General features: G+C 39.0%; 1 protein-coding gene across 15 annotated transcripts in view; it reads left to right on the forward strand.

Moving 5' to 3' along the window:
• Positions 1–30: 30 nt before the first annotated feature.
• ANKRD42 (ankyrin repeat domain 42) overlaps positions 31–25,387 on the forward strand; it is an 84,538-nt gene continuing 59,181 nt past the window's right edge. For 14 of the 15 annotated variants that reach the window (XR_009564936.1, XR_009564938.1, XR_009564937.1 and 11 more), the window contains exons 1-6: positions 31–1,096; positions 4,562–4,728; positions 12,359–12,466; positions 15,431–15,550; positions 16,406–16,541; positions 20,606–20,806. Coding sequence is in view for 12 of the 15 variants with exons in the window: in XM_060303797.1 (XP_060159780.1) it covers positions 46–1,096; positions 4,562–4,728; positions 12,359–12,466; positions 15,431–15,550; positions 16,406–16,541; positions 20,606–20,806 (1,783 nt within the window). In the remaining 3 variants the exon portion in view is untranslated. Of the gene's footprint in view, positions 1,097–4,561; positions 4,729–12,358; positions 12,467–15,430; positions 15,551–16,405; positions 16,542–19,366; positions 19,501–20,605; positions 20,807–25,387 lie in introns of those variants that run through there. The other variant, XM_060303809.1, reaches the window with a different exon arrangement.

Below are 25,387 nucleotides of genomic sequence, written 5' to 3' on the forward strand. Positions count from 1 at the left end.
TTTGCAGGGAAGCCGGAAGTGACGCACGACCGCGAGGGAGCGGAAATGACCGCAGCACGCCGGAAGTTTACTCATTTCCAAGGCGACGGCTCCACCATCGCTGCAACGGCTGGAGTCGGGACGCTGGAAAGCGACTTAGAGGAGAGGGTACTCGCCGACGGCGGCCGCCGCCACAGTGAATCGCGGGGAGTAGCAACCGAAGACGGCGGCCGCCGCACCAGCCATCGCGTGTGGAGGATAAACGGCCTGCACGGCCATCGCGGCGACCAATCCAGGGAAAGAGTTAGCGAAGGCCAGGGCTTTAGTCGTAGCGAAGACAGGGAAGGAATCCGTGAAGGCAGCGACCACCGCTGCAGGGTACCGACGGGAAGAGCAAGTGAAGACGTCCGCTTCTCCCGCAATGACTCAAGAAGGGTCAGTGAAGACCTGGGCCACCGTCGCAGTGTCTCTCAGGAGAGAGTCAGGGGAGACCGTGGCCACCGTCCCAGCAACTCTTGGGAGAGAGTAAGGGGAGACCGCAGCAGCGACGTGAGTTTAAGTGAAGTCGGAAGCCACCCCACTAGTGACTCCGGGGGAACGGTCAGAGAAGACCGCGGCCTCCATCTCAGTGGGACTTGGGAGGGAGTCAGGGAGCTCCGGGGTCCCCGAACCAGCGACTCTGGGGAGAGAGGCAGTGACGACCACAGCCGCCGCCTCAGTGGCTCTTGGGCGGGCGGAAGTGTGGATGGCGGCCGCAGCCTCAGCAGTTCCTGGGAGGAGGGGGTGAATGAAGACCGCGGCTACGTGGCCAGCGACTCCTCCGTCGTGAGCGTCAGCGAAGACGCCAGGCGCCGCCGCTTCTGGGAGAGAGAAAGCGAAGACGAAGGTTCCCGCTGCCGGGGCTCCTGGGAGAGAACGACGGAGGACGGCGTCCCCGGGCCTAGCGACGACGAGGAAGACAGCCACTGCTGCACTGGCTCGTGGGTGACAGCGAGCGAAGACCGCCGCAGCAGCAGGGGCCTGGACTCGACTCCTCCCCGGAGTCCGAGGGGTCGCACCATGCCCGGGGTGTCCGGTTCAGGCCCCTTCACCTTCTGCACGGAGACTGCGACCCCGTGTGAGTCAGATTACTTCACTGGCCCTCATCTCTGCCACACTCCTTTTCTCACTTCAGCTCACAGGAGCTTCGCCCCTTCTGGCAGTTCCCTTTCTCACCTGTCACTCCTCATTTCCCTTAATTGATCTGTTTTCAGTAGGTCACAGAGCTGCTCACCTGGCCCCCATCCTTCCTCATTTCAGCTTTACTTCCTTTTTTATTTTTCTATCTGCGCGCATTCCTGAGACTTCGTTCCCAGCTGACATCAACTCTTGTTAAAATGTATGGACCCTTTTAAGTTCTACCGTCTCTGCAGTATTTGACTCTGGAGATAATGTTAGACTTATCTCATTTTCTTCCTTCCACTCTGCTGACTCTATCTATCTATCTATCTACCTACCTACCTATCTATCTACTTATCTACCCTGAATTTTCTTCTATCCTCTTTTTAAAACGTTGCTTTTTCCCTTGGATAGTGCCATTATTAGTGTTTTTTTCCTTGTCATGTACTATGGCTTCAACCCTAGTGACGACCCCGGAATCTGTTATTCATTCAATCATCCAGTAAATATTTATTGAGTGCCTATTATGTGCTTTGTCTTAAGGATACGTAAGCAAAGAAGACAGGCACATTCCTTCCTTCTAGTGGGGAAGATGAATACTCAACAAGTAATTACTGGTGTGATGAATGCTATAAAGAAGAATAGAGAGCCGTTGGCTCCAGTATAGGGTGAGGTTGGGGATCAGAAAAAGCTGCCTAATACTGAGACACAGCTAACACTGAGAACTCAACTCCAGGCCTCTCACTGGAGCTGTAGACTCATATGTACAACTCCTTTCTGGAACTCTTCCATGGGCACCTCAAGATCAACACATTCAGAATATAATTTTGTATTCATATGCCCTCTCTGTCCTTTCGTGTTCGCTGTCTCAGTGGCAGTACACCACTTATGTAACTAAGCCAGACACCTTGGAGTTGTCCCGTTACTTTTCCCTTATTTCACCCACTATATCCATCCAAGTTCAATTCATCCTGCTTCCTTAATACATGTTGAATCTGTCTCCTTTTCTGTTCCTACTGTTGGTTGAGGGTCTCAACCTCTCTGGTGTAGACTACTGTAGATATCTTCCTACATGGTCTCCTTGAGTCTATACTCTTGCGCTTTGCTCAATGAATTCGCCTTACTGCAGCCAGCCATATACAAAGCATTACAAATCTGATCATTCTTATTCTTCTGCTTAAAATCCCTCAATGACTCCCCACTCTGCTCAAGTTCAGCCAGTTCCAGCACAGCCTGCCTCTTGTCTAATTCTAGCCTCTTTTCCTTCCACTTTATGCTTCAACAATAGGGTGGGTATTTTTATAGTTTCTTGACCTGTCCAGGATGCCTTTCCCCACATCCATTTCACCTGGCAAATTCCTGCTAATCCTTGAAGATTCATCTTAGGTGTTACCTTCTCTAGGAATCTTTTTCTGCTCTCCTTCCCTCCTACCCTAGCTAAGTTAGAAGTCTTCTGTGCTTTCATAACTTCTTATGAATATTTCCGTCATTGCTCTTACTACATTGTTTTGTAATTGTGTTTGTATATCTCTGTGAGTCCCTTGAGGATAGAGATCATGTCTTATCTTTTTATCCTTATGGTAGATACCAGATTAATGTTGAGTGGATAGATGGGTGGATGAATGAATAAATTGGAACGGAATGTGGTGAGAAAAAAGGCTGTCAAATTAGATGGAGCCAAATTATGGGAGGGCATAGACTGTCATACTGAGGGCTTGGATTTGGTTCTCTAGACTAGCAGTGGATAACCAGAAGCAGTTCAGAGTGGAGGAATGAAGTGATCAGAATAGTGTCCTTGTATACGATGGATTAGAGCGTCCCTGTATAAAATGTATTAGGGTGGGTAGAACGTCATTTGCAGTACTAATTTAAAGGAGAATAATGGAAGGCCCTGGAGGTCCAGTGGTTAAGACTCCGTGCTTCCACTGCATGGGGCACGGGTTCGATCCCTGGTCGAGGAGCTAAGACCCCACATGCCTTACGGCATGGCCAAAATATAAAAAAACAAACATAAAGGAGAGTAATGAAGGTCTGACCTAGGGGATTAACATCATTAAACATTTACCAAGTGGTTTGGTTTTCTCGGGGTGCTTCCTTACTCTCTTTCCAGTATGCATAGATCTTAATTGTTCTTCAAAGACTTGCTTTATTTTACCTGTAATCTCTTAGGATGTTACTGTCAGGTTTTCGATTTCATCGAATTTATCCCAATAGATTTTAAAGTGTCAGTGGAAAGAAAATGTCTTAAATTCATGTCTATTCATTGTGTTATCATAGCGCCTGGCATATGGTACATGCTCAAAGGACTTTTGAGTAAAATGCATAGCATTTTGCTAAGGGTTGGTATAAGAAATGATTTCAGCTGTCAAGAAATTAACATGCTAATTGTGGAGAGAGGACATATACATAGATATAAATAGTAATACAAGGCTGCATAGATTATCTGCCAGAGGTGTTGGTGAGTTCTTTTCAAAACAATTTGAGTTCAGGAATTGTGCCTGTTTGTTTGGTTTAGGAAATGCTTTGATTGAACTATTTACTTCTTCCTTCTCCAACAACTGTCTGTTCGTGCTTAGATACTTTTATTACTTCTGGTTCACAATGCACATTAAAATATTTCACGGTACAGTAAGGCTGACAATCCAGTCTTGATGTTTGGAACATTATATTATAAAATATAAGACGCTAGAATGTATGAAGTAAAAATTGTGACCTGCCATTCCTTTCTTAGTGTAGGACATATGAGGAAGATATGAAAAATATTAGTAAAATATATCTGCCTATGTGAGATAAGGTTCTGGTAAAGTCTTTTTCACTGGAGAGTAGGCCTTTGTTACAGAGAATAGCTGGGCAGATTTCAAAATGGTTACCTCTCTCCCCCTTTACCAAAGACATGAAGTGATTTTTCTTGGTTTTTCACAGTGATAACCTGGTGGCGTTTTGAAGGTAAAATCTATGAAAATGAGGGGACCTCCTAAGACTATGGCCCCGAGGAGTTTCTCACTGTTAGGCTACTACATACCCAGTCCCCAGCAATTTGTCAAAATTACTATTTAAGTGCTTTTAGAAGCTTATGGTTCTAGTGACTTCTGCTCCAGGTAAGCTGAACTTGACTGTGTTTCTCTGTATTTGCCTGTCTCTCCAAATTCAGGGTGGCCGTTTGCCCCGAGACCTCAATTCTTTGATGAGTGCAAGAAAAGTTGTTGACTTTGTTTGTTCTGCTTTTTTCCTGTATGGATGGGGGTGACAACGTCCGTGCTCTTTACATATTAGAGCTGAAATTGAAGTCAGATTAAGATGTTAATCACAAACATCTTTGTAGTAAATTATTTGGAAAGCCAAAGTGATTTTGTACTTTCAGTTCAGTCGTTGCTTTAGTCTTTTTTTAGTTTTGTAATATATTTTAAGCAATTTTGTTTTTCAGTGGGTGCCAGGAAGAAAGTGCATTTTGGTAGCATACATGATGCAGTACGCGCTGGAGATGTAAAGCAGCTTTCAAAAATAGTAGAACGTGGTACCAGCATTAATGAAGTTGACGTTCTCCATAAACTTACCCCTTTACATTGGGCAGCACATTCTGGCAGTTTGGAGGTAAGAAACTATATAAGTTATTAAACTGAGGTAAGTTTAGCGCTGTTGACAGTTTTGTAAATTTAGCAAACAGGACTGAGGCCTTATGCTAGGCACTGAAAATATTTTTCTTTTCTTTTTTTAAAAAAATTTATTTTATTGAAGTATAGTTGATTTACAATGTTGTGTTAATTTCTGCTGTACAGCAGAGTGATTCAGTTATACATTTATATACAAATATTTTTCTTTTCAGTTCAGTCTAACATTTGGGTGTTCTGGTTACCTTAGTAATAAGTTATCCTAAAACTTGGTGGTATAAAATAACTATTTGTTTATGCTCAGGAGTGAACCAGGAATTTGGATTTCAGGGACAGCTTGTCTCTACTCCATGATGTTTGGGGCTCCACCTAGAAGATTTAAAAGCCAGGGCTGGAATCTTCTGAAGGCTTGTTCATGCAGACATCTGGTAGTAGATGCTGGTTGTAGACTGCGCCCCTTGATCCCTCTCCACGGGGGTCTTTTTGTGAGGTCCCCACATGTGGGTTAGTCTGTGCTTCCTCACAGGGTGGCAGCTGGGTTCCTAAGGCAAGCATACAGGGTAACTTGCAGAGGATAACGTAATGCATACCTGGCTGTATGAAATCCTAATATTTTTGCTGTAGTTGCTTCAGATTTTTGGAAAAGAAATGGAGTATCACAGATACATTTGAAGTCCCTGAGCACCCCTCCCAGGTGTCATTTCTCTCCTTCCAACTCCAGAGATAACTATTACCCTGAATTTGGTGTTTATTATTACCATATATGTTTTATGCTGTTATTACATATGATTATATCACTGTTTTAAAGAACATGTTTTATATAAATGTCATCATATTATTTGTATCATTCTGCAGCTTGCTTTTTTTGTTCAACAATGTGTTTTTGAATTTTAACGACGTGGTTACATATATATACTCTAGTTCATTCCTTTCAGCCATGTTGTAATAGTCTATTCTTAGATGAATATCAGAATTTATCGATTTTTTTGATTGATGGATATTTCATTGGTTTCAATTTTTCACTAGTACAAGCAGTGTTTAGTGAATATTGTTATGCACAACTTCTTTTTTTATTAATTTATTTTATTGAAATATAGTTGATTTACAGTGTTGTCTTAATTTCCGCTGTATGGCAAAGTGATTCAGTTATACGTATGTATATATATTATTTTTCATATTCTTTTCCATTATAGTGTATCACAGGATATTGAATATAGTTCCCTGTGCTGTACAGTAGGACCTTGTTGTTTATCCATTCTGTATATAATAGTTTGCATCTGCTAATCCCAAACTCCCAATCCACCCTCTCCCACCCCCCTCCCCCTTGGCAACCACAAGTCTGTTCTCTATGTCTGTGAGTCTGTTTGTGTTTCATAGATAAGTTCATTTGTATGCACAACTTCTTATCCTTGGGCTGTGTGCAAAGCCAACTGGAATTTTTCTCACAATTCATGGTTGTGTGTGGGGAGCTTATTTTAGCTATTACATTTCTCCAGTCTGTAGGCTGCAGTAGGTCTATTCACTATGCAACTCTCTTTTTTCCCTGCCACACAAACAGAGTCTGCTTTCCATGAATATGGCTCCTCTGTGTGATTTCTTTGTTTGGGCTTTTCTGCTTTTTGGAACCAAATCTGGTCCAAAGAATCTCTCTGCACCAGTTTGTGTGCCCCACTTGAACTGTAGGGGTTTTTGCTTTGGCCTTTTAGTGGCTTCCTCTCACCTGGGAGAAATGTGCCTTGACGGGTCTTTCTGTGCTTGCAGCCCTGCATGGGGATTTTCTCTGGTGTTTGCTCCCACATTCCTGTTTGATCTATATTTTGGCAGCTTTCCCATCTGTTTTGTGGTTTCAGATATCTCCTAGCTTCATCAAAGATGGGGTTTTCTTGCTCTTTTTTAAATTTTTAAAATGATTTGAAGAGAGGAGGAAATACTGATTTTACTCTGCCATATTTGAAATAAGATAGGACTTGTTGCTATACCATTTATTTCATCTCTTTCCTGGGATCTTTTCAGCTTCTCTGATTAACCTACCCTGCCTTCTCTAAAATTAGTGGTTTTCTTTATGCTTTTGCCAATGGGTGTCTCTCTTCAACTTTACACTCTCTCTCCAGGCCATTTTTAGACTTCCTTGGCTTAATCACTTCTACATAATAATTCATTGATTCGCTTTCTCTCCAGAATTTGAATTCTGGTTTCTGCATCCGGCACTTATCAACAGCTCATACATATCTGACTGGCATCTTAAATTTAGTTGGTCTAAAACTAAACTGTTATTCTTTTCCCTCCCTTTCTTAGTTTTCCAGGCTAATGTCCTTTGCATCATATTGAGTTGTGTCAGGATTTTACAGAAGCAAAACACAGTATCAGCATTTGTCTAGGTCAAGTGCTTCATGATGCACATTGATGTAGTGAGAACTGATCCCTAAGTCAGTTGATTCTGTTCCATCTTTGTCTCTCAAATTTGTCCTTTACACCTTCATAGCCACTGCCTTAGAGCTACTTGATTTCCTTCTTTCCTCTCTTGTCTACTTCTAGTTCATAACGGGCATACAAAATTATTGCTCTAAAACAAAAATCTGCTATTACTTAAAACCTTCCTTAAGTCCCTGTAGTGACTCTCTATACCCTGTAGGATGAAGTTTAAGCTATTTAATATGGTAGACTTACCTCTCCAACCTCATCTCCCATCAGACTTGTTTCATGTTGCAGTACTGGTGACTACTCTCATTTCCCAAACTAGTCCACTGTTTCATATTATCATAGACTGTGTACATGCCGTTTCATCTGGCTGGTCTCACCTCTTCCCAGTGGTTAGCTTGTTGAAATCCAGGTCAGGTAGCACCCACTTGGCAGGGCCTTCTGTGTTTCCCCCCTCAGTATCCTCCAACTAGCAACTTTTCCCTCAATTTTATACACATTTAAAAAATTGTATTTATCACATTGAATTGCATTCTCTGTTAGATATTTTTTAATATTCTTTTATAAAAAAAATAGTTATTTATTTGTTTTTTATTTATTTGTCTGTGCCGGGTCTTAGTTGCAGCATGCGGGATATAGTTCCCTGACCAGGGATTGAACCCGGGCCCCCTGAATTGGGAGCACGGAGTCTTAACCACAGGACCACCAGGGCAGTCCCTCTCTGTTAGATTTTGAGCTCTTTGGGGCCTCCCTGGTGGCGCAGTGGTTGAGAGTCCACCTGCCGATGCAGGGGACACGGGTTTGTGCCCCGGTCCGGGAGGATCCCACATGCTGCGGAGCGGCTCGTCCCGTGAGCCATGGCCGCTGAGTCTGCGCGTCCGGAGCCTGTGCTCCGCAACAGGAGAGGCCACAACAGTGAGAGGCCCGCGTACCGCAAAAAAACAAAAATAAAAACAATAGATTTTGAGCTCTTTGAAGGTACCATTTGGATTTTATTTATCTTTTTTCCCACAGCATCTAGCATAGTGTCTGGCATATTAGAGTCACATTGCGGGTTCCCAATAAATGTTTGTTGTATTGATGAATTTGTTGAATTAAATTTATATTTTTACTGTATAGCATAGTGCATAGCAGCTGTTCAAGAAATGTTTGTTAAATTTTAACAGAAATAAATCTAAATCAAAAGGTTTTGGCGACTTTCTACTTTCCCATTTGAGGATCATCTCCTAATTCTCTACTTGAGTACTGCATTAATACCTTTACATTTTGTTATCCTTTCTGAAATTTCTTAAGACTCATGGTACTATGTTGGTAGTATAAAATGATCACTAAATTAACAGCTGGTGAAAATTGTGCTTTGTTAGACTTCATTTTTTTTCTCCTGTCAGATGAAATCAGCTTTTGAGCCCCTGTAGTAAACTTTTATTTCAGATATACTTTGCACCTTCAGAATTTTCTTTTTTTTTAAATTCTGTCTCTTTATTTTCTATTTGATGAATCATTGTCATCATATTTTTGTTTGATTCATTAAACATAAATTTTTAAAAATTAATTAATTTATTTGGCTGCATTGGGTCTTCATTGCTGCATGCGGGCTTTCTCTAGTTGCAGTGAGCGGGAGCTACTCTTTGTTGCAGTGCGCAGGCTTTTCATTGTGGTGGCTTCTCTTGTTGCGGAGCCCAGGCTCTAGGTGTGCGGGCTTCAGTAGTTGTGGCACGTGGGCTCAGTAGTTGTGGTGCACAGGCTTAGTTGCTCCACAGCATGTGGGATCTTCCTGGACCAGGGCTCCAACCGGTGCCCCCTGCATTGGCAGGGGGGTTTTTAACCACTGTGCTAACAGGAAAGTCCCAACATAAATTCTTTAAAAAATAATTTCTTTTAGTTCTCTAAAGCTATATGTAATAGCTGCTTTGAAGTCTTTCTGAGCTGAGCATCTGGGCCCTCTCAGAGATGGTTTCCTTTTTTTTCTTTTTTGTCCACACCTCATGGCATGTGGGATCTTTGTTCCCTGACCAGGGATGGGACCTGTGCCCACTGCATTGGAAGTGTGGAGTCTTAACCACTGGACCGCCAGGGAAGTACCTCAGAGATGGTTTCTATCGATTCCTTTTTATTCCTGTGTATGTGTTATACATTCTTGTTTTCTTTGTATGTCTCATAATTTTTTAGTTTGGACATTTTGAAAACTGGACATTTTATTTTTTGCAGTGCTTAGTATTTATTAGGTGCCTTGAGTTTTGGTATGTATTGACAAAGTATATTGTCTATTCCTCACAATAACTTTGATATTAGAATTCTTTTTTAAAAAATTTTATTGAAGTATAGTTGATCTACAATGTTGTGTTAATTTCTGCTGTACAGCAAAGTGACTCAGTTATACATATATATATATCCTTTTTATTTAATATTTATTTATTTATTCTAGGCTGCGTTGGGTCTTTGTTGCTGCGCACGGGCTTTCTCTGGTTGTGGCGAGTGGGGGCTATTCTTCGTTGCGGTGCGTGGGCTTCTCATGGCGGTGGCTTCTCTTGTTGCGGAGCATGGGCTCTAGGCATGGGGGCTTCAGTAGCTGTGGCACAGGGGCTTAGTTGCTCCACGGCATGTGGGATCTTCCCAGACCAGGGATCGAACCCTTGCCCCCTGCAGTGGGAGCGTGGCGTCCTAACCACTGGACTGCCAGGAAATTCCCCTCTTGTTTTTATTTTTAAGCCTGGCTTCATAGGGGTCACCCCTGGGTCAGCATAGCTTAGTGATCAGCCAGTGATTAATCAGAGGTTGTGCCTAAATACCTTGAGCCAGTAAGGAGTCCATCTTTTGCTGATAGATGTGTGTGTGGTTTGGGGAATGTTTCCAAAGTCCAAGCAGTTTACAAGTCAGCCTGGCTTTTTTTTTTTTTTTTCCCCCTGTGTTTTCAAGGCCTTATGTCTAGCCAAGAATGTCTAGCCAACTTGGGACCTCTTCAGTCTTTCCTGAGTATGAGTGACTTTGTACATGTACACAGCTTTTTATATCACAAGGGATAAGTGGAATCTTAGCAAGGCCCACTTTGGCTGTCTCATTTCTTGTATTTTTCTGTCAATTTTCTAGGTGGTTTTTAGTTTTGTTGTTTGCCCCAACAAGTATCATGACTTCAGGCTAGCTCTGATGTTGGCTTTCCTAAATTGTTGCCACTGAGGATTAGAATTGTTTTTGAAAATGTGCCTGGGCATGGACTTTTCAGTCCCTCCAGCAGGGCAGTGGAGCTGTCCACCTGGGTAGAACTTATGCATCATGACGCTACGGGTAAGGATCCTTGTAGTCCCAGGCTACTCTGCCACGGGCTCTCTCTGTTCTAACTGAGAATCAGTAGATTTTTCTTGAATAAATGCTTCTCATTTTGTTGTATGCCTTCCAGAGTCTTTAAATGGTTTTTTTTTGGCCACACCACGTAGCATGTGTGATCTTAGTTCCCCAACCAGGGATCAAACCCGTGCCCCCTGCAGTGGAAGGTTGGAGACCTAACCACTGGACTACCAAGGAATTCCCTAAATGGTTGTTTTTGACAACTTTGTCTAGCTTTGTCATTGCTTCTTGGGGGAGGATTTACCAACCTCCTCACTTAGTCATTTCTGAAGACCTGCTGATTGGTCAGTTGATTTTTGACAAAGATGCAGAGGCAATCTAATGGAGAACAGAGAGTATTTTTATTAAATGGTGCTGGCACAGTTGGACAGTCATACGTAAGAAAATGAGCCTCAACTCATACTTGGTACCATATGTAAAAATGTACTGAAAGCAGATGATAAACAAATGTAAAACTTAACCTTCTAAAACTTCTAGAAGAAAACATTGGAGAGAATCTTTGCAAATCATAAATATGACTAAGAACTTGTAGCCAGAATATATGAGACTCTTACAATTCAGTAGTAAGAAAACAACCCAATTAAAAATGGGCAAATGACTTCATTAGACACTTTCTCAAAGAGGACATGTGGATGATAATGAGCACATGAAAAAAGTGTTCAACATCATTAGCCATTAGGGAAATGCAAATTAAAACCACAATTAGGTGTCACTACACACCGGTTAGTATGGCAAAACAAAAACAAAAACATAACCCAGAGAAATGATAATACCAAGTATTGACAAGGATATGGAGCGACTAGAACTCTCATACACTGCTGGTAGAAATGTAAAATGGTACAGTCACTTTGGAAAACAGTTTGGCAGTTTCTTATAAAGTTAAACAACATATACTTACCTGTGTCCCAGAAATCTCACTTCTGCATATTTACCCCGGAGAGATAAATAACTTGTACACGAATGTTTACAGTGGTTTTATTCTCCAGTACCTGTACAGTGTTAGCATATAGTTGGTTCTCCATAAATATTTGTTGAGTAAATGAATGACTTACTGTGATTATTAGTGAGGTTCAACTCTACCCCTCCCCATATTTTATTGGCCATTAATCTCCATGACAGGCAAATGATACCTAAATGATTAGCCTTTTCAAAAAATGATATCACAATGATTGATGTGACAGTGTATCCCAATGATACAATCAATTCTTTTATAAAGAAAGAAACTTCTTTAAGGTAGAATCTACAAACTTGAATATATAAAGAGAGTAACACTATATGCGTCACAGACCTCTAGTACTGAATTATATTGAGACTTAAGTTAATTAAAAAAAATCTTAAATGAAGATGTGTTTTACTCCCTCTCTTTGTTTAATATGCCACTTATTTTCTTAGAAAGTATCATCAGAATTACAGTGTCTTCTCTGATACAGAAGTTTCTGGACCCATTTAAAGATCTATGGCAGAGATTGTAAATTGGCAGCTGTTGAGTGAATTTGACCACAGATGTGTTTTGTTTGGCTTGCAGAGTATTGGTCAAACGTAAGATATGGACCAGCATTTCACTCACTGCAAAAACTGGCTAGAATTGAGTAGTATTTCACCTTATGGACAGGGAATGTGGTCTCCAGTTTGCCATAGCTCCTACCACTCCATATTGTTTACCCAACAGTAAGGCCAAATGTGGGTTACCATATCATTGTGCTTGTGCTTTTGTTTTTCTTATACCTGGCCCCCTCATTCACTTATGATGCTTCTCAGGCTGTAGTATTTCATGATGATAGACTAACTTTAAAGATATAAAAATGTTAAAAATATCTGCTAACATGGTTAACATGGGTATTTTCTTAACGTAGTGTCTTCATTGGCTCCTCTGGCATGGAGCTGATCTCTCACGAGCAACCATGAGAGGTTGGACAGCAGCTCACATAGCTGCCATCAGGGGACAGGATGCTTGCATGCAGGTAATAATAACTTTGGTTACTTTTTTTAAAAATTCAATAAGTTTAATTACTTTAGCATAGTTCTGTTGGGCTATTGCCTTTATTCTAATAATTTGATCCCATAGACTTAGTAGTTCTGTGTTCTAAACAAAAACTTACTGGATTCCAGGACTCATATTTTGGTACCAACTGTCACTCAGACAGATTGTATAAGATCGGAAATTATATTATCTCTAAAGCAGTTGGCTATCTGTTTGGGTTGTTTTAAGGGATGTCATAGTCATGCCCAGATTATCTTCTTTATAGCTTGCCATGCCTAAAATTCCTCATTTAATGTATTTCCTGGCCAGAGTTATACATTAATATGTGGCAGGATCTAGTTTATTAGAGTAAATAGACTTAATCAATGTTGTGAAATGGACTGGAGCTTCGAGGAATACAAAATCATATAAGCAAACAGTCCCTGCCTATAAGAAGCCTGAGATTCTATTGGGAATGACAGTAGCTTTACTCAGTGAGTTACAAAACAGTACAAATCACAGTCTCTGAGTAAGGTTCTCATGAAAAGTATAGATGAGAAAAACTGTAGAACTTAAGAGAAGATAAGGGAATCATAAATGGAGGAAATGAAACTTCAGCTAATCCTAAAAGAATAGGTCGATTTTAAAAAGATAAGTAGTGAAGAAGCATTGTAGGTAGGGACGGTGTCAGGAGCAAATAAAAATAATGATTTTAATTTATTGAGCACTTTTTATGTGTCAATCACCGTCTCCCATGCATCACTTCATTTAATACAATAATCTTATGAGTTTCCCTTCATGTAGATTAGGAAACAGATTCAGAGAGTTAAGTTTGTTGCTTAAGTTAGTGACAAAGCCAGGGTTTGAACCCAGACTTTGTCCCATTAACCTTTATGCCGTAATTCTATGTGAAATCTTTGAATTGGAAAAATGAAGTGTGTTCAAGGAATATACCATTATATGAGTTTGACTGAGTGTAGATGATTTGTTCTGAACTAAGTTTAGATAAAGCCAGACTTGTAAAATGTCTTAGGAATAGAATAAAGATTCATTTGTATAGGAAAGAGAATTTTATATGTATACTATACACATGTATATGTGTGTATATATATGTATATACACACACATACATACATACACACACACATGCACATAGACATTAACAGGGGAATGTAGTAATGAAAACAATATTTCAGGAAATTATTCTAGCAAGATGTATCCAGGATTATGTAGGATGGAGAGGGTGTTTGGAAGCAAAATAATCAGAGACTTTTGATATTATCACTAACCATAGAGGGTGAGATTAGTTGGTGGCAGTGGGAAACAAAGAAAATTATTTAAAACATCTTGCATAGCAGGCATTGGCAAAGTAGTGAGACTGTAAGGTTTTGAGTCAGAATGACAGATAATTATGGCACTATAGATAGGGACATCTGAAAGGCAGGGGAGGTTCGGGAGGAAGGATGTTGAGTTCAACTTTGGCCCATGTTGAGTTTAAGGTGCCTATAGGTCATTCGGGTGCCGAAGGACAGGGCAGTTGAAAAGGACACTGGTGACAAAGATTTCAGGAGTAATAAAGCTTAGAGAAGAGTACAGAGTACTGAGGATTGAATGGTGAAAAATGTTACTAGTAGGGATGGGAGGAAGCAGCGAAATGAGTAAGGAGTTCAGAGGAGAAAGAGAGATAGAGAGTCAGGACCCATTAGCGCTGTGCAAATGAAGGAAGAAGTTGAAGTCAGGCAGAGTATCACTTACAGAATAAAACTAAGGGGAATAGCACTTAAGGAAATGCCATTGAACTAGCGAACTCTCTATAGGGAGAGGTTGGCTATATTTCTATGCAGTGATAGGGACAGCACCCAATTTGCAGGTGGATTTGAAGTCGAGGCATTGAGGTATTTGAAAAGTAGGCAGTGAAAGAAAGGAGCAAATACAATAGTAACTTAAGGGGATATCAGGGTCAAATGAAGCTTTACTTGTTGCTTTCCTTCCTCTAAGCATTAGTTTAACCCACTCCCTCTCCCTTGATTGTCCTTCTGTTCCCCAAAGTGATCTCTTCATTCTTAGAGCTTTTGTGATGCTTTGGGGTACTATACTTTGTAGTTGTTACTTACCAAGGACTGCTTTGTATAGTTGATTGTCTTTGTCTCTACATGTGTCCTAATTCCCTAAGTTGATACATCTTCATATTCTTTGTAGTGACATAGTAAGCACTCAGTATATGGTTTGTGATGATTATTGACTAGTTTGTTAATGGGAGTCAGGCAAAATCATGGATACTGTTCTTCCTAAAACTCTTGGGAGGAATTATGACTAAGTAAACTTTTGCTGAGATGCTGGTAAATATAGCCTGGTTAAAAGAAAAAAAGTCTGAGGGAGATAAAACTGAAAAATATTTGCTAATAATTTTTTAAACCAATTACTCTGTATATTATATAAAGGGGTGTGTTGTGTATATGATATAACCCATATACAGAAATTGGGCCAATTGTAAATTCAGATGGAATCTCCTCAGATGCCGTTAGAATTTTGATTTGGAGCTTAGAACTGGTTACTTTAGTAATGAAATCCTTTTATTGTATTCAAAACCCAGTTAATAAAAGATTCTGCTTTTGAAATAGAGGAAGTTTAAATTTCAATTTTATTAGCTTAGCATTAAATTATTTAACTTAGTGGTTGTTAATCTGTGCTCATGAAAAGTTTGTTTTATAAATTGTATGTACATGCTCAAATCAGAATGTGAAATTGGGTATACATGTCTCCTAGGCAATGTTAAAAAGGATCTCAAGCATTTTCTTAGGACTAGCTAAGAATTTCTCACACTTTGTGTGTAGCACACATGTAAGAATTTACATAATAGCTTAGCTATAGGTTAACAAATTCCTTGCCTTTAAATAATCTGCATCTGCATTTATGATTTAACATCTATCTTCATATAAACTCATTCTTATGTCTCTACTTTCAGACTCTTATAATTAATGGAGCTAATCTGGCAGCTCAAGATGATCGTGGATGCACTCCTTTACACCTTGCGACAACACACGGACATTCTTTCACTTTACAAATAATGCTCCGAAGTGGAGTGGTGAGGGATTCCTGTTAATAAGTGAGAATGTATAATGATATGGACTATAGTCCATACAGTCCATATCATATGGACTAACATTTGGTAGTCTGGTTATCTCTTCCTGACTTTGTAAATCCCTTATGTGACTTTGAGGAAGTATTTGATCTCTCTCTTTAGCTTTTCTATCTTTAAACATGGGAGCAATAATTTAGATAAATCATCAACAACAACAAAAAAAACAGCTTAATGGTACAAAATATTTCAGAGGCTATGAATTCTTCATGTTAGTTCAGAGTTTAACAGGGAAGATTCTGAAGCTTCCAGACACATCTTAACCAGGGATTGTAAATCTTTCTGACTTGCTGTGTGTTTACCTGTTTCTTTGGTAACTCTTATTTCATACACTAATTTAGAAAGTGATTTATATCTCCAGAAATTTCATTTATTGTGATATTTATTTTTAATATTACCCAGTGGCTGTAAAAAGTAACTTCTTATAAGAGTTAAATATTTTTTCATTAACTCTTTGGTTATGCTCCCAAGGATAATATTTGATCATTTGAATCCATCTCTTTCATTTTATTGGTCAGGAACTTGTGACCAGTAAAATGACTAGTTAAGTTCCTTTTTAAAAAGAACCGATTTTTATGTGGCTAGTTATGTTCTTTTTTAAAAGACTTTATAATTTCATTTGTATATTATTAGCTCATATGTTCAAATCAGTGGTTGCAGTAAATATTTCTATGATATTTAGTGTTTGCCTTATAGTTTTAAGGACAGCCTCCAATTCTCATTTGCAGAATTAAGCTGCTAGACTTAGTGTTTCCCCTACAAAACGTAAAAGAACTGAGTCCTTGTGAATGTTACCTCTAGGATCCCAGCGTGACTGATAAGAGAGAGTGGAAACCTGTGCATTATGCAGCTTTTCATGGGCGGCTTGGCTGTCTGCAACTTCTCATTAAATGGGGATGTAGCATAGAAGATGTGGACTACAATGGAAACCTTCCAGGTATTCGCAAAAGCAAATATTTTGTTTTTCTATTAATGTAAACTTTAACAATGTTTGATCATGTTTAAGAAATTTGAACTGTCATCATTCTGATATTTCCTAACAAAACTAAAGTAGTAAATATGTTGACATGAACATTTTTTATCTTATATTATGTCTATGTTATGTACCCATCATGTGACTGATTTTTTTTTCTGGAACCATATTAGCAAAAGAGAAATATCCAAAATTAAACTTGGATTTACTCTTCCCACCAGCTGTTTCCCTCATCTACTCTCTAGTGTTATTGTTTTTTAACTTCATATGTCTCTTCCCCACAGATTACTTAAAAAAGTAATAGTACAGATAGTGGACACTAGTGTATTTGAGTTAATTTGCTAATTGCAGTTGTCTAGCCTGCGGTCAACTAGCCACCTGAGACCTATACTCTTAAGTACCCTGTCTTCTTCTAAGAGGTGCTGTAGAAGTTCAGAAGAGAGTTAGACCACAGTGAGATTGGTTACTGAAACAATACTTGAACTATGTCTTAAAGGAATCTTAGGTAGCAAACAAATGAAGGGGAAGTCCAGGCAAAATAATCACTTTGATTATTAAAAACTCCCTAGATCCCAGTGGATCTCTGATTACTTAGCTTGGCATGCTGGGCCTTCATAATTTGGCTCTGACTTTCCTCCCTGCCCTCATCTTCCATCCCTTGACACTGCTATCTTGGATCATTTTGCTTCTTTCTGAAGGACATCCTTTAGTGTTCATTTAGTGAAGGTTTGTTGGTATGACCCTCTCGATTTTTGTGTATCTGGAAGTAACTCTTTTACTCTCAGTCTTTTTAAAAAAAATTTTATTTTTGACATATACATACAGAAAAACGCCCAATTCAGATGCACAGCTCACTAAATTTTCACAAGTGAACACTTCTCTGTGACCATCAGCTAAATCAAGAAACGGGGTAGTCTCCTTTGTGTCCTCTTTCTAGTTACTGCCAACTTCCAAAGTTAATCACTACCTTGACTTCCAACATAAAAATTAGTATTGTTTTTTTTCTGAACTCCATGGAATAAAATAATACACTGGTGTCCGTTTGTGTGTGGCTTCTTTTGACTTTCCAAAGTGGTTGTTATCAATTTATACACCCACAGGCAGTGTTTAAGGCTTTCAGTTACTCCACTTTCTCATCAGCACTTGACACTATCAGTTTTTTTAGTTTTCGTCATTCTTTTGAGTGTATAGTAATATCTCATTGTGGTTGTAATTTGAATTTTCTCTGATGACTAGAGATGTAGAACATCATTTCATATGATTAATGGCTGTTTAGTTATTTTCTTCTGTGAAATACTAGTTTGAAGCTTCTGCACTTTTTTTTTTTTTTAACTATACGCGGGCCTGTCACTGTTGTGGCCTCTTCTGCTGTGGAGCACAGGCTCCGGACGCGCAGGCTCAGCGGCCATGGCTCATGGGCCCAGCCGCTCCGCGGCATGTGGGATCTTCCCTGACCAGGCACGAACCCATGTCCCCTGCGTCGGCAGGCGGACTCTCAACCACTGCGCCACCAGGGAAGCCCTGCATTTTTTTTTTTTTTTTATTGAGTTGTTCCTCTTTTTTTCTAATTGAGTTGTAGGGGTTCTTTATATATTCTAACCACAAGCTCTTTGTCACTTACATGTGTTGCAAATATCTTTTCCTTTTAAGTATCCTTTCCATTCTATTGTCTTGCCTTTTCATTCTTTTAAGATATCTTTTGATGAACAGAAGTTTTCATTTTACTGTAGTCCAGTTTAATAAGCTCTTCCTTTATGGTTAGTACTTTCTGAATCCTGTGAAAAAAAAAGTAAGGAAAGACTTTTTTTAACAGGATTCAGAAAGTCTTCATTTCATGAAGACACTCTTTTATATTATCTTCTAGGAATTTTATTATTTTATTTTCACATTTCCACCTGGAATTGACTTTTCTTCAATACAAGGTAGGGGGGAATTTCATTTTTATTTAGTTCTTTATTGAATTTGCCTGATCACTTTGTTAGTCTCTTGTTGCCCGCTCATTGAAAAAAAAATCAACTTTTATTTCCTTAAACATGTATAATTATTTTATAACCATGTGTAGTATATTTTTTAATAGTATAAGGTAGAGGTTAAGAATGTGGCCTCAGGACTAGACTGCTTATATTCAGACCTCTCTGTTAAAAACTATTAATTCAAAATTTATTAAGCATCTGTGTGTCAGTCCCTAGGTGCTGGGGATATCACTGCAAATAAAACAGACAAAAGTCTCTGCCTTTGTGTGTGGTGAGGTGGGAGACAGACAATAATAAAAATGAATTAACAGAATATATATTGTATTAAATAGGAATATGTGTTTAGATTAAATAGCAAAGGGGAGTAGAGTGTTACAGGGGATGAAGTTTGAAATAGGGTAGTCAGGGAAGCCTTCACTGAAGAGGTGACATTTGGGTGAAGACTTGGAGTTGAGGGAGCAAGTCTTGATATCCTGGGGGACGAACATTTTAGGAAGATGTAACAGCAATGTGTAAAGTTCCTGAGGCAGGGTCATGCCTTGCGTATTTGAGTAACAGCAAGTCAGTGTGGTTGGAACAGAAGTGAGGGTGTAATAGATGATGAGGTCAGAGAGGTAACAAGAGCCATTGAAGCATTTTGAGCGTGGGAGTGACATGATCTATGTTTAAAACCATCATTTTGGCTATTGTGTTTATAATACTAGATTGTAGTGAGGGTGTGGGCGTGAGTGGTTAGGAGCTTGATGCAATAATTTAGGTTACTGTTTGGTTGGACTAGATAATGAGAAGTAATTGGGGTCTGTGTATCTTTTACAGATAGAGCCAGTAAGATTTGCTGATTGATTAGATGTGGGGAGTGACAGAAATGGGAGTCAAGGATGGCTCCAGGGTTTTTGGCTTGACCTTCATGGAAAGGAGAGCATTTCCATTAACTGAGATGGAGAAAGCTGTGTAAGGAATATGTATGCAAAAAGGGTAAGGAGTTCAGTTTTTGACCTGTTAAGTTTGAAATGCCTATGATACATTTCATGTATATGATGAGTAAGCAGTTAGAGGAGTCTGAACTTTCAGAGGGAGTTTTTTAGTGGAAGGTTCAGCTGAGAAAGTGTACACTGTCATGTGCTAACTACTTGTGGACATTGTTACTTAATTGATTCTCCTGAGTTTTACTGGTGACTTGGGCACTGCCCTACTTCTCCAGAGCCAAGATTTGTATACAAATTGGAGTCTTTCCCAAATAGTCACTTCTCAAGAGGTGTAAAGGCTCTCTTGTTCTTTGTGATCATTGCCTCTAAGCTTGTAATACCCCAGAACCATTCCTGTTTTTTGCAGCTTTTGGGTTATGGCTGTCCCTCAATCTGATTCATTATATTGATATTTTCTTTCAGGGATTCCTTAACATTTCTTGTCTGTTCGTGGTGTTCTTGTCTGTTTTTCTTGTCCTTTATGGCTTTAAAAAGTATCTTTCTATTATTTTCAAGAATTTAAGAGAAGAAATGGTGAGATAGTGTGTGTGCTTAGTCTGCAGTTTTGATCTAGTCTTCTTGTTTATAATAAAAATAATGTTTATGAAAAAGTGACAAAATACATAGTGATAAAAATAACATCACCCCTATTTGCATAGTGACTATTTTGGTTTATTTCTTCCACTTTTTTCCAAAATATTAAGATAAATTTATCTATCTAGCACCTATATTACATAGAAGGCATTTTTTTCATATAATTATAAGCTGCGCAGTTGGGATTTCACTTTCCAAGAGAATTGTCTGAGACCTGCTCTTTGGTGACCCTCACTTGGCCTCTCTACATTCACAGTAAGTGTAGCTATTCAACCATTTAATCTACTGCTGTGGCTTGACTAGAAGGCTGACTGAGTAAGGACATGTAAGCTGGAAAAATGGTCTGTTATCCTTGCATCCAGAGTACATCTCTGTTATATAGGATAGGGATTGTTGTCTCCCTAGGAGGTTTAGAGTTAATGTATTGTTTCTTTTTTCAAGATATTTTATTGTCAATTTAAAATTAAATTATTATTATTTTTTCTCTCACCTATAGTTCACTTAGCAGCCATGGAAGGCCACCTTCACTGTTTTAAATTCCTACTCAGTAGAATGAGCAGTGCCTCCCAAGCTTTGAAAGCCTTCAATGATAATGGAGAAAATGTATTGGACCTAGCCCAGAGGTTCTTTAAGCAGAACATTTTACAGTTTATCCAGGGGGCTGAGTATGAAGGAAATGATCCAAAAGATCAAGAAAGTAAGTAATAAACCTGAAGTGTTTTAGCATTTAATAAGTAGAATAAATGGAGGAGGAAAAGAAAGGAGTTATAAGACATGTTATATTAAAATATGTTATGTATCATTGTCCACACATTCATCCAGATTCTCTTCTTTATATGAAATATTTTAAGCAGAAATATAGAGAGATTAATGTAATATAATGAACACTTCTTTTTTTTTAACATCTTTATTGGAGTATAATTGCTTTACAATGGTGTGTTAGTTTCTGCATTATAACAAATTGAATCAGCTATACATATACATATATCCCCATATCCCCTCCCTTTTGCGTCTCCCTCCCACCCTCCCTATCCCACCCCTGTAGGTGGACACAAAGCAGCGAGCTGATCTCCCTGTGCTATGCGGCTGATTCCCACTAGCTATCTGTTTTACATTTCGTAGTGTATATATGTCCATGCCACTCTCTTACTTCGTCCCAACTTACCCTTACCCCTCCCCGTGTCCTCAAGGCTGTTCTCTATGTCTGTGTCTTTATTCCTGTCCTGCCCCTAGATTCTTCAGAACCATTTTTTTTTTAGGTTACATATATATGTGTTAGCATACGCTATTTGTTTTTCTCTTTCTGACTTACTTCACTCTGTATGACAGTCTCTAGGTCCATCCACCTCACTACAAATAACTCAATTTCATTTCTTTTTATGGCTGAGTAATATTCCATTGTATATATGTGCCACATCTTCTTTATCCATTCATCTGTCGACGGGCACTTAGGTTGCTTCCATGTCCTGGCTATTGTAAATAGTGCTGCAATGAACATTGTGGTACATGACACATTTTGAATTACGGTTTTCTCAGGGTATATGCCCAGTAGTGGGATTGCTGGGTCGTATGGTAGTTCTATTTTTAGTTTTATAAGGAACCTCCATACTGTTCTCCATAGTGGCTGTATCAATTTACATTCCCACCAGCAGTGCAAGAGGGTTCCCTTTTCTCCACACCCTCTCCAGCATTTATTGTTTGTAGATTTTTTGATGATGGCCATTCTGACTGGTGTGAGGTGATACCTCATTGTAGTTTTGATTTGCATTTCTCTAATGATTAGTGATGTTGAGCATCCTTTCATGTGTTCGTTGGCAATCTGTATATCTTCTTTGGAGAAATGTCTATTTAGGTCTTCTGCCCATTTTTGGATTGGGTTGTTTGGTTTTTTGATATTGAGCTGCATGAGCTGCTTATAAATTTTGGAGATTAATCCTTTGTCAGTTGCTTTGTTTGCAAATATTTTCTCCCATTCTGAGGGTTGTCTTTCGTCTTGTTTATGGTCTCCTTTGCTGTGCAAAAGCTTTTAAGTTTCATTAGGTCCCATTTGTTTAGTTTTGTTTTTATTTCCATTTCTCTAGGAGGTGAGTCAAAAAGGATCTTGCTGTGATTTACGTCATAGAGTATGCTGCCTATGTTTTCCTCTAAGAGTTGTATAGTATCTGGCCTTATATTTAGGTCTTTAATCCATTTTGAGTTTATTTTTGTGTATGGTGTTAGGGAGTGTTCTAATATCATTCTTTTGCATGTAGCTGTCGAGTTTTCCCAGCACTACTTATTGAAGAGGCTGTCTTTTCTCCTTTGTATATTCTTGCCGCCTTTATCAAAGATAAGGTGCCCATATGTGCATGGGTTTATCTCTGGGCTTTCTATCCTGTTCCACTGATACCTAGTTTTCTTTTTGTGCCAGTACCATGCTGTCTTGATTACTGTAGCTTTGTAGTATAGTCTGAAGTCCGGGAGCCTGATTCCTTCAGCTCCATTTTTCTTTCTCAAGATTGCTTTGGCTCTTTGGGGTCTTTTGTGTTTCCATACAAATTGTGAGATTTTTTGTTCTAGTTCTGTGAAAAATGCCATTGGTAGTTTGATAGGGATTGCATTGAATCTGTAGATTGCTTTGGGTAGTATAGTCATTTGACAATGTTGATTCTTCCAATCCAAGAACATGGTATATCTCTCCATCTGTTTGTGCCATCTTTAATTTCTTTCATCATTGCCTTATAGTTTTCTGCATACAGGTCTTTTACCTCGTTAGGTAGGTTTATTCCTAGGTATTTCATTCTTTTTGTTGTGGTAAATGGGAGTGTTTCCTTAGTTTCTCTTTAAGATTTTTTGTCATTACTGTATAGGAATGCAAGAGATTTCTGTGGTTTAATTTTGTATCCTGCTACTTTACCAAATTCATTGATTAGCTCTAGTAGTTTTCTGGTAGCATCTTTAGGATTCTCTACGTATAGTATCATGTCATCTGCAAACAGTGACAGTTTTACTTCCTTTCCAATTTGGATTCCTTTTATTTCTTTTTCTTCTCTGATTGCTGTGGCTAAAACTTCCAAAACTATGTTGAATAATAGTGGTGTGAGTGGGCAACCTTTTCTTGTTCCTGATCTTAGTGGAAATGTTTTCAGTTTTTCACCATTGAGGATGATGTTGGCTGTGGGTTTGTCATATATGACCTTTATTATGTTGAGGTAAGTTCTGTCTGTGCCTACTTTCTGGAGGGTTTTTATCATAAATGGGTGTTGAATTTTGTCGAAAGCTTTCTCTGCATCTACTGAGATGATCATATGGTTTATATCCTTCAGTTTGTTAATATGGTTTATCACATTGATTGATTTGCATATATTGAAGAATCCTGGCATTCCTGGGTTAAACCCCACTTGATCATGGTGTATGATCCTTTTAATGTGTTGTTGGATTCTGTTGGCTAGTATTTTGTTGAGGATTTTTCCATCTATGTTCATCAGTGATATTGGCCTGTAGTTTTCTTTCTTTGTGACATCTTTGTCTGGTTTTGGTATGAGGGTGATGGTGGTCTCGTAGAATGAGTTTGGGAGTGTACCTCCCTGTGGTATATTTTGGAAGAGTTTGAGAAGGATAGGTGTTAGCTCTTCTCTAAATGTTTGATAGAATTCGCCTGTGAAGCCATCTGGTCCTGGGCTTTTGTTTGTTGGGAGATTTTTTTTTTTTTTTTGGAGGTACGCAGGCCTCTCACTGTTGTGGCCTCTCCCATTGCGGAGCACAGGCTCCAGACGTGCAGGCTCAGCAGCCATGGCTCACGGGCCCAGCCACTCCGCGGCATGTGGGATCTTCCTGGACTGGGGCACGAACCCATGTCCCCTGCATCGGCAGGCGGACTCTCAACCACTGCGCCACCAGGGAAGCCCTGTTGGAAGATTTTTTATCATAGTTTCGATTTTAGTGCTTATGATTGGTCTGTTTGTTTTCTGTTTCTTCCTGGTTCAGTGTCAGAGGGTTGTGCTTTTCTTAGAATTTGTCCATTTCTTCCAGGTTGTCGATTTTACTGGCTTATAGTTGCTTGTAGTAATCTCTTATGGTCCTTTGTATTTCTGCAGTGTCAGTTGTTATTTCTCCTTTTTCATTTCTAAGTATATTGATTTGAGTCTTCTCCCTATTTTTCTTTATGAGTCTGGCTAATGGTTTATCTATTTTGTTTATCTTCTCTAAGAACCAGCTTTTAATTTTATTGATCTTTGCTATTGTTTCCTTCATTTCTTTTTCATTTATTTCTGATCTGATCTTTATGATTTCTTTCCTTCTGCTAACTGTGGGGTTTTTTTGTTCTTCTTTCTCTAATTGCTTTAGGTGTAAGGTTAGGTTGCTTATTTGAGATTTTTCTTGTTTCTTGAGGTAGGATTGTATTGCATAAACTTCCCTCTTAGAACTGCTTTTGCTACACCCCATAGGTTTTGGGTCATCATGTTTTCATTGTCATTTGTTTCTAAGTGTTTTTTGATTTCTTCTTTGATTTCTTCAGTGATCTCTTCGTTTTTAAGTAGTGTATTGTTTAGCCTCCATGTGTTTGTATTTTTTACAGATCTTTTCCTGTAATTGATATTTAGTCTCATAGCATTGTGGTTGGAAAAGATACTTGTTACAATTTCTGTTTACTTATATTTACCAAGGCTTGATTTGTGACCCAAGATATGACTTATCCTGGAGAATGTGCCATGAGCACTTGAGAAGAAAGTGTATTCTGTTATTTTTGGATGGAATGTCCTATAAATATCAATTAAGTCCATCTTGTTTAATGTATCATTTAAAGCTTGTGTTTCCTTATTTATTTTCATTTTGGTTGATCTGTCCATTGGTGAAAGTGGGGTGTTAAAGTCCCCTATTATGATTGTGTTACTGTCATTTTCCCCTTTTATGGCTGGTAGCATTTCCCTTATGTATTGAGGTGCCCCTATGTTGGGTGCATAAATATTTACAGTTGTTATACCTTCTTGGATTGATTCCTTGATCATTATGAAGTGTCCTCCTTTGTCTCTTGTAGTAGTCTTTATCTTAAAGTCTATTTTGTCTGATATGAGAGTTGCTACTCCAGCTTTCTTTTGATTTCCATTTGCATGGAATATCTTTTTACATCCCCTCACTTTCAGTCTGTATGTGTCCCTAGGTCTGACGTGGGTCTCTTGTAGACACCATATATATGGGTCTTGTTTTGTATCCATTCAGCCAGTCTATGTCTTTTGGTTGGAACATTTAATCCATTTACATTTATGGTAGTTATTGATATGTATGTTCCTGTTACCAT

Source organism: Globicephala melas, chromosome 8 (genome assembly GCF_963455315.2).
Source record: "Globicephala melas chromosome 8, mGloMel1.2, whole genome shotgun sequence".
Classification (NCBI taxonomy): Eukaryota; Metazoa; Chordata; class Mammalia; order Artiodactyla; family Delphinidae; genus Globicephala; species Globicephala melas.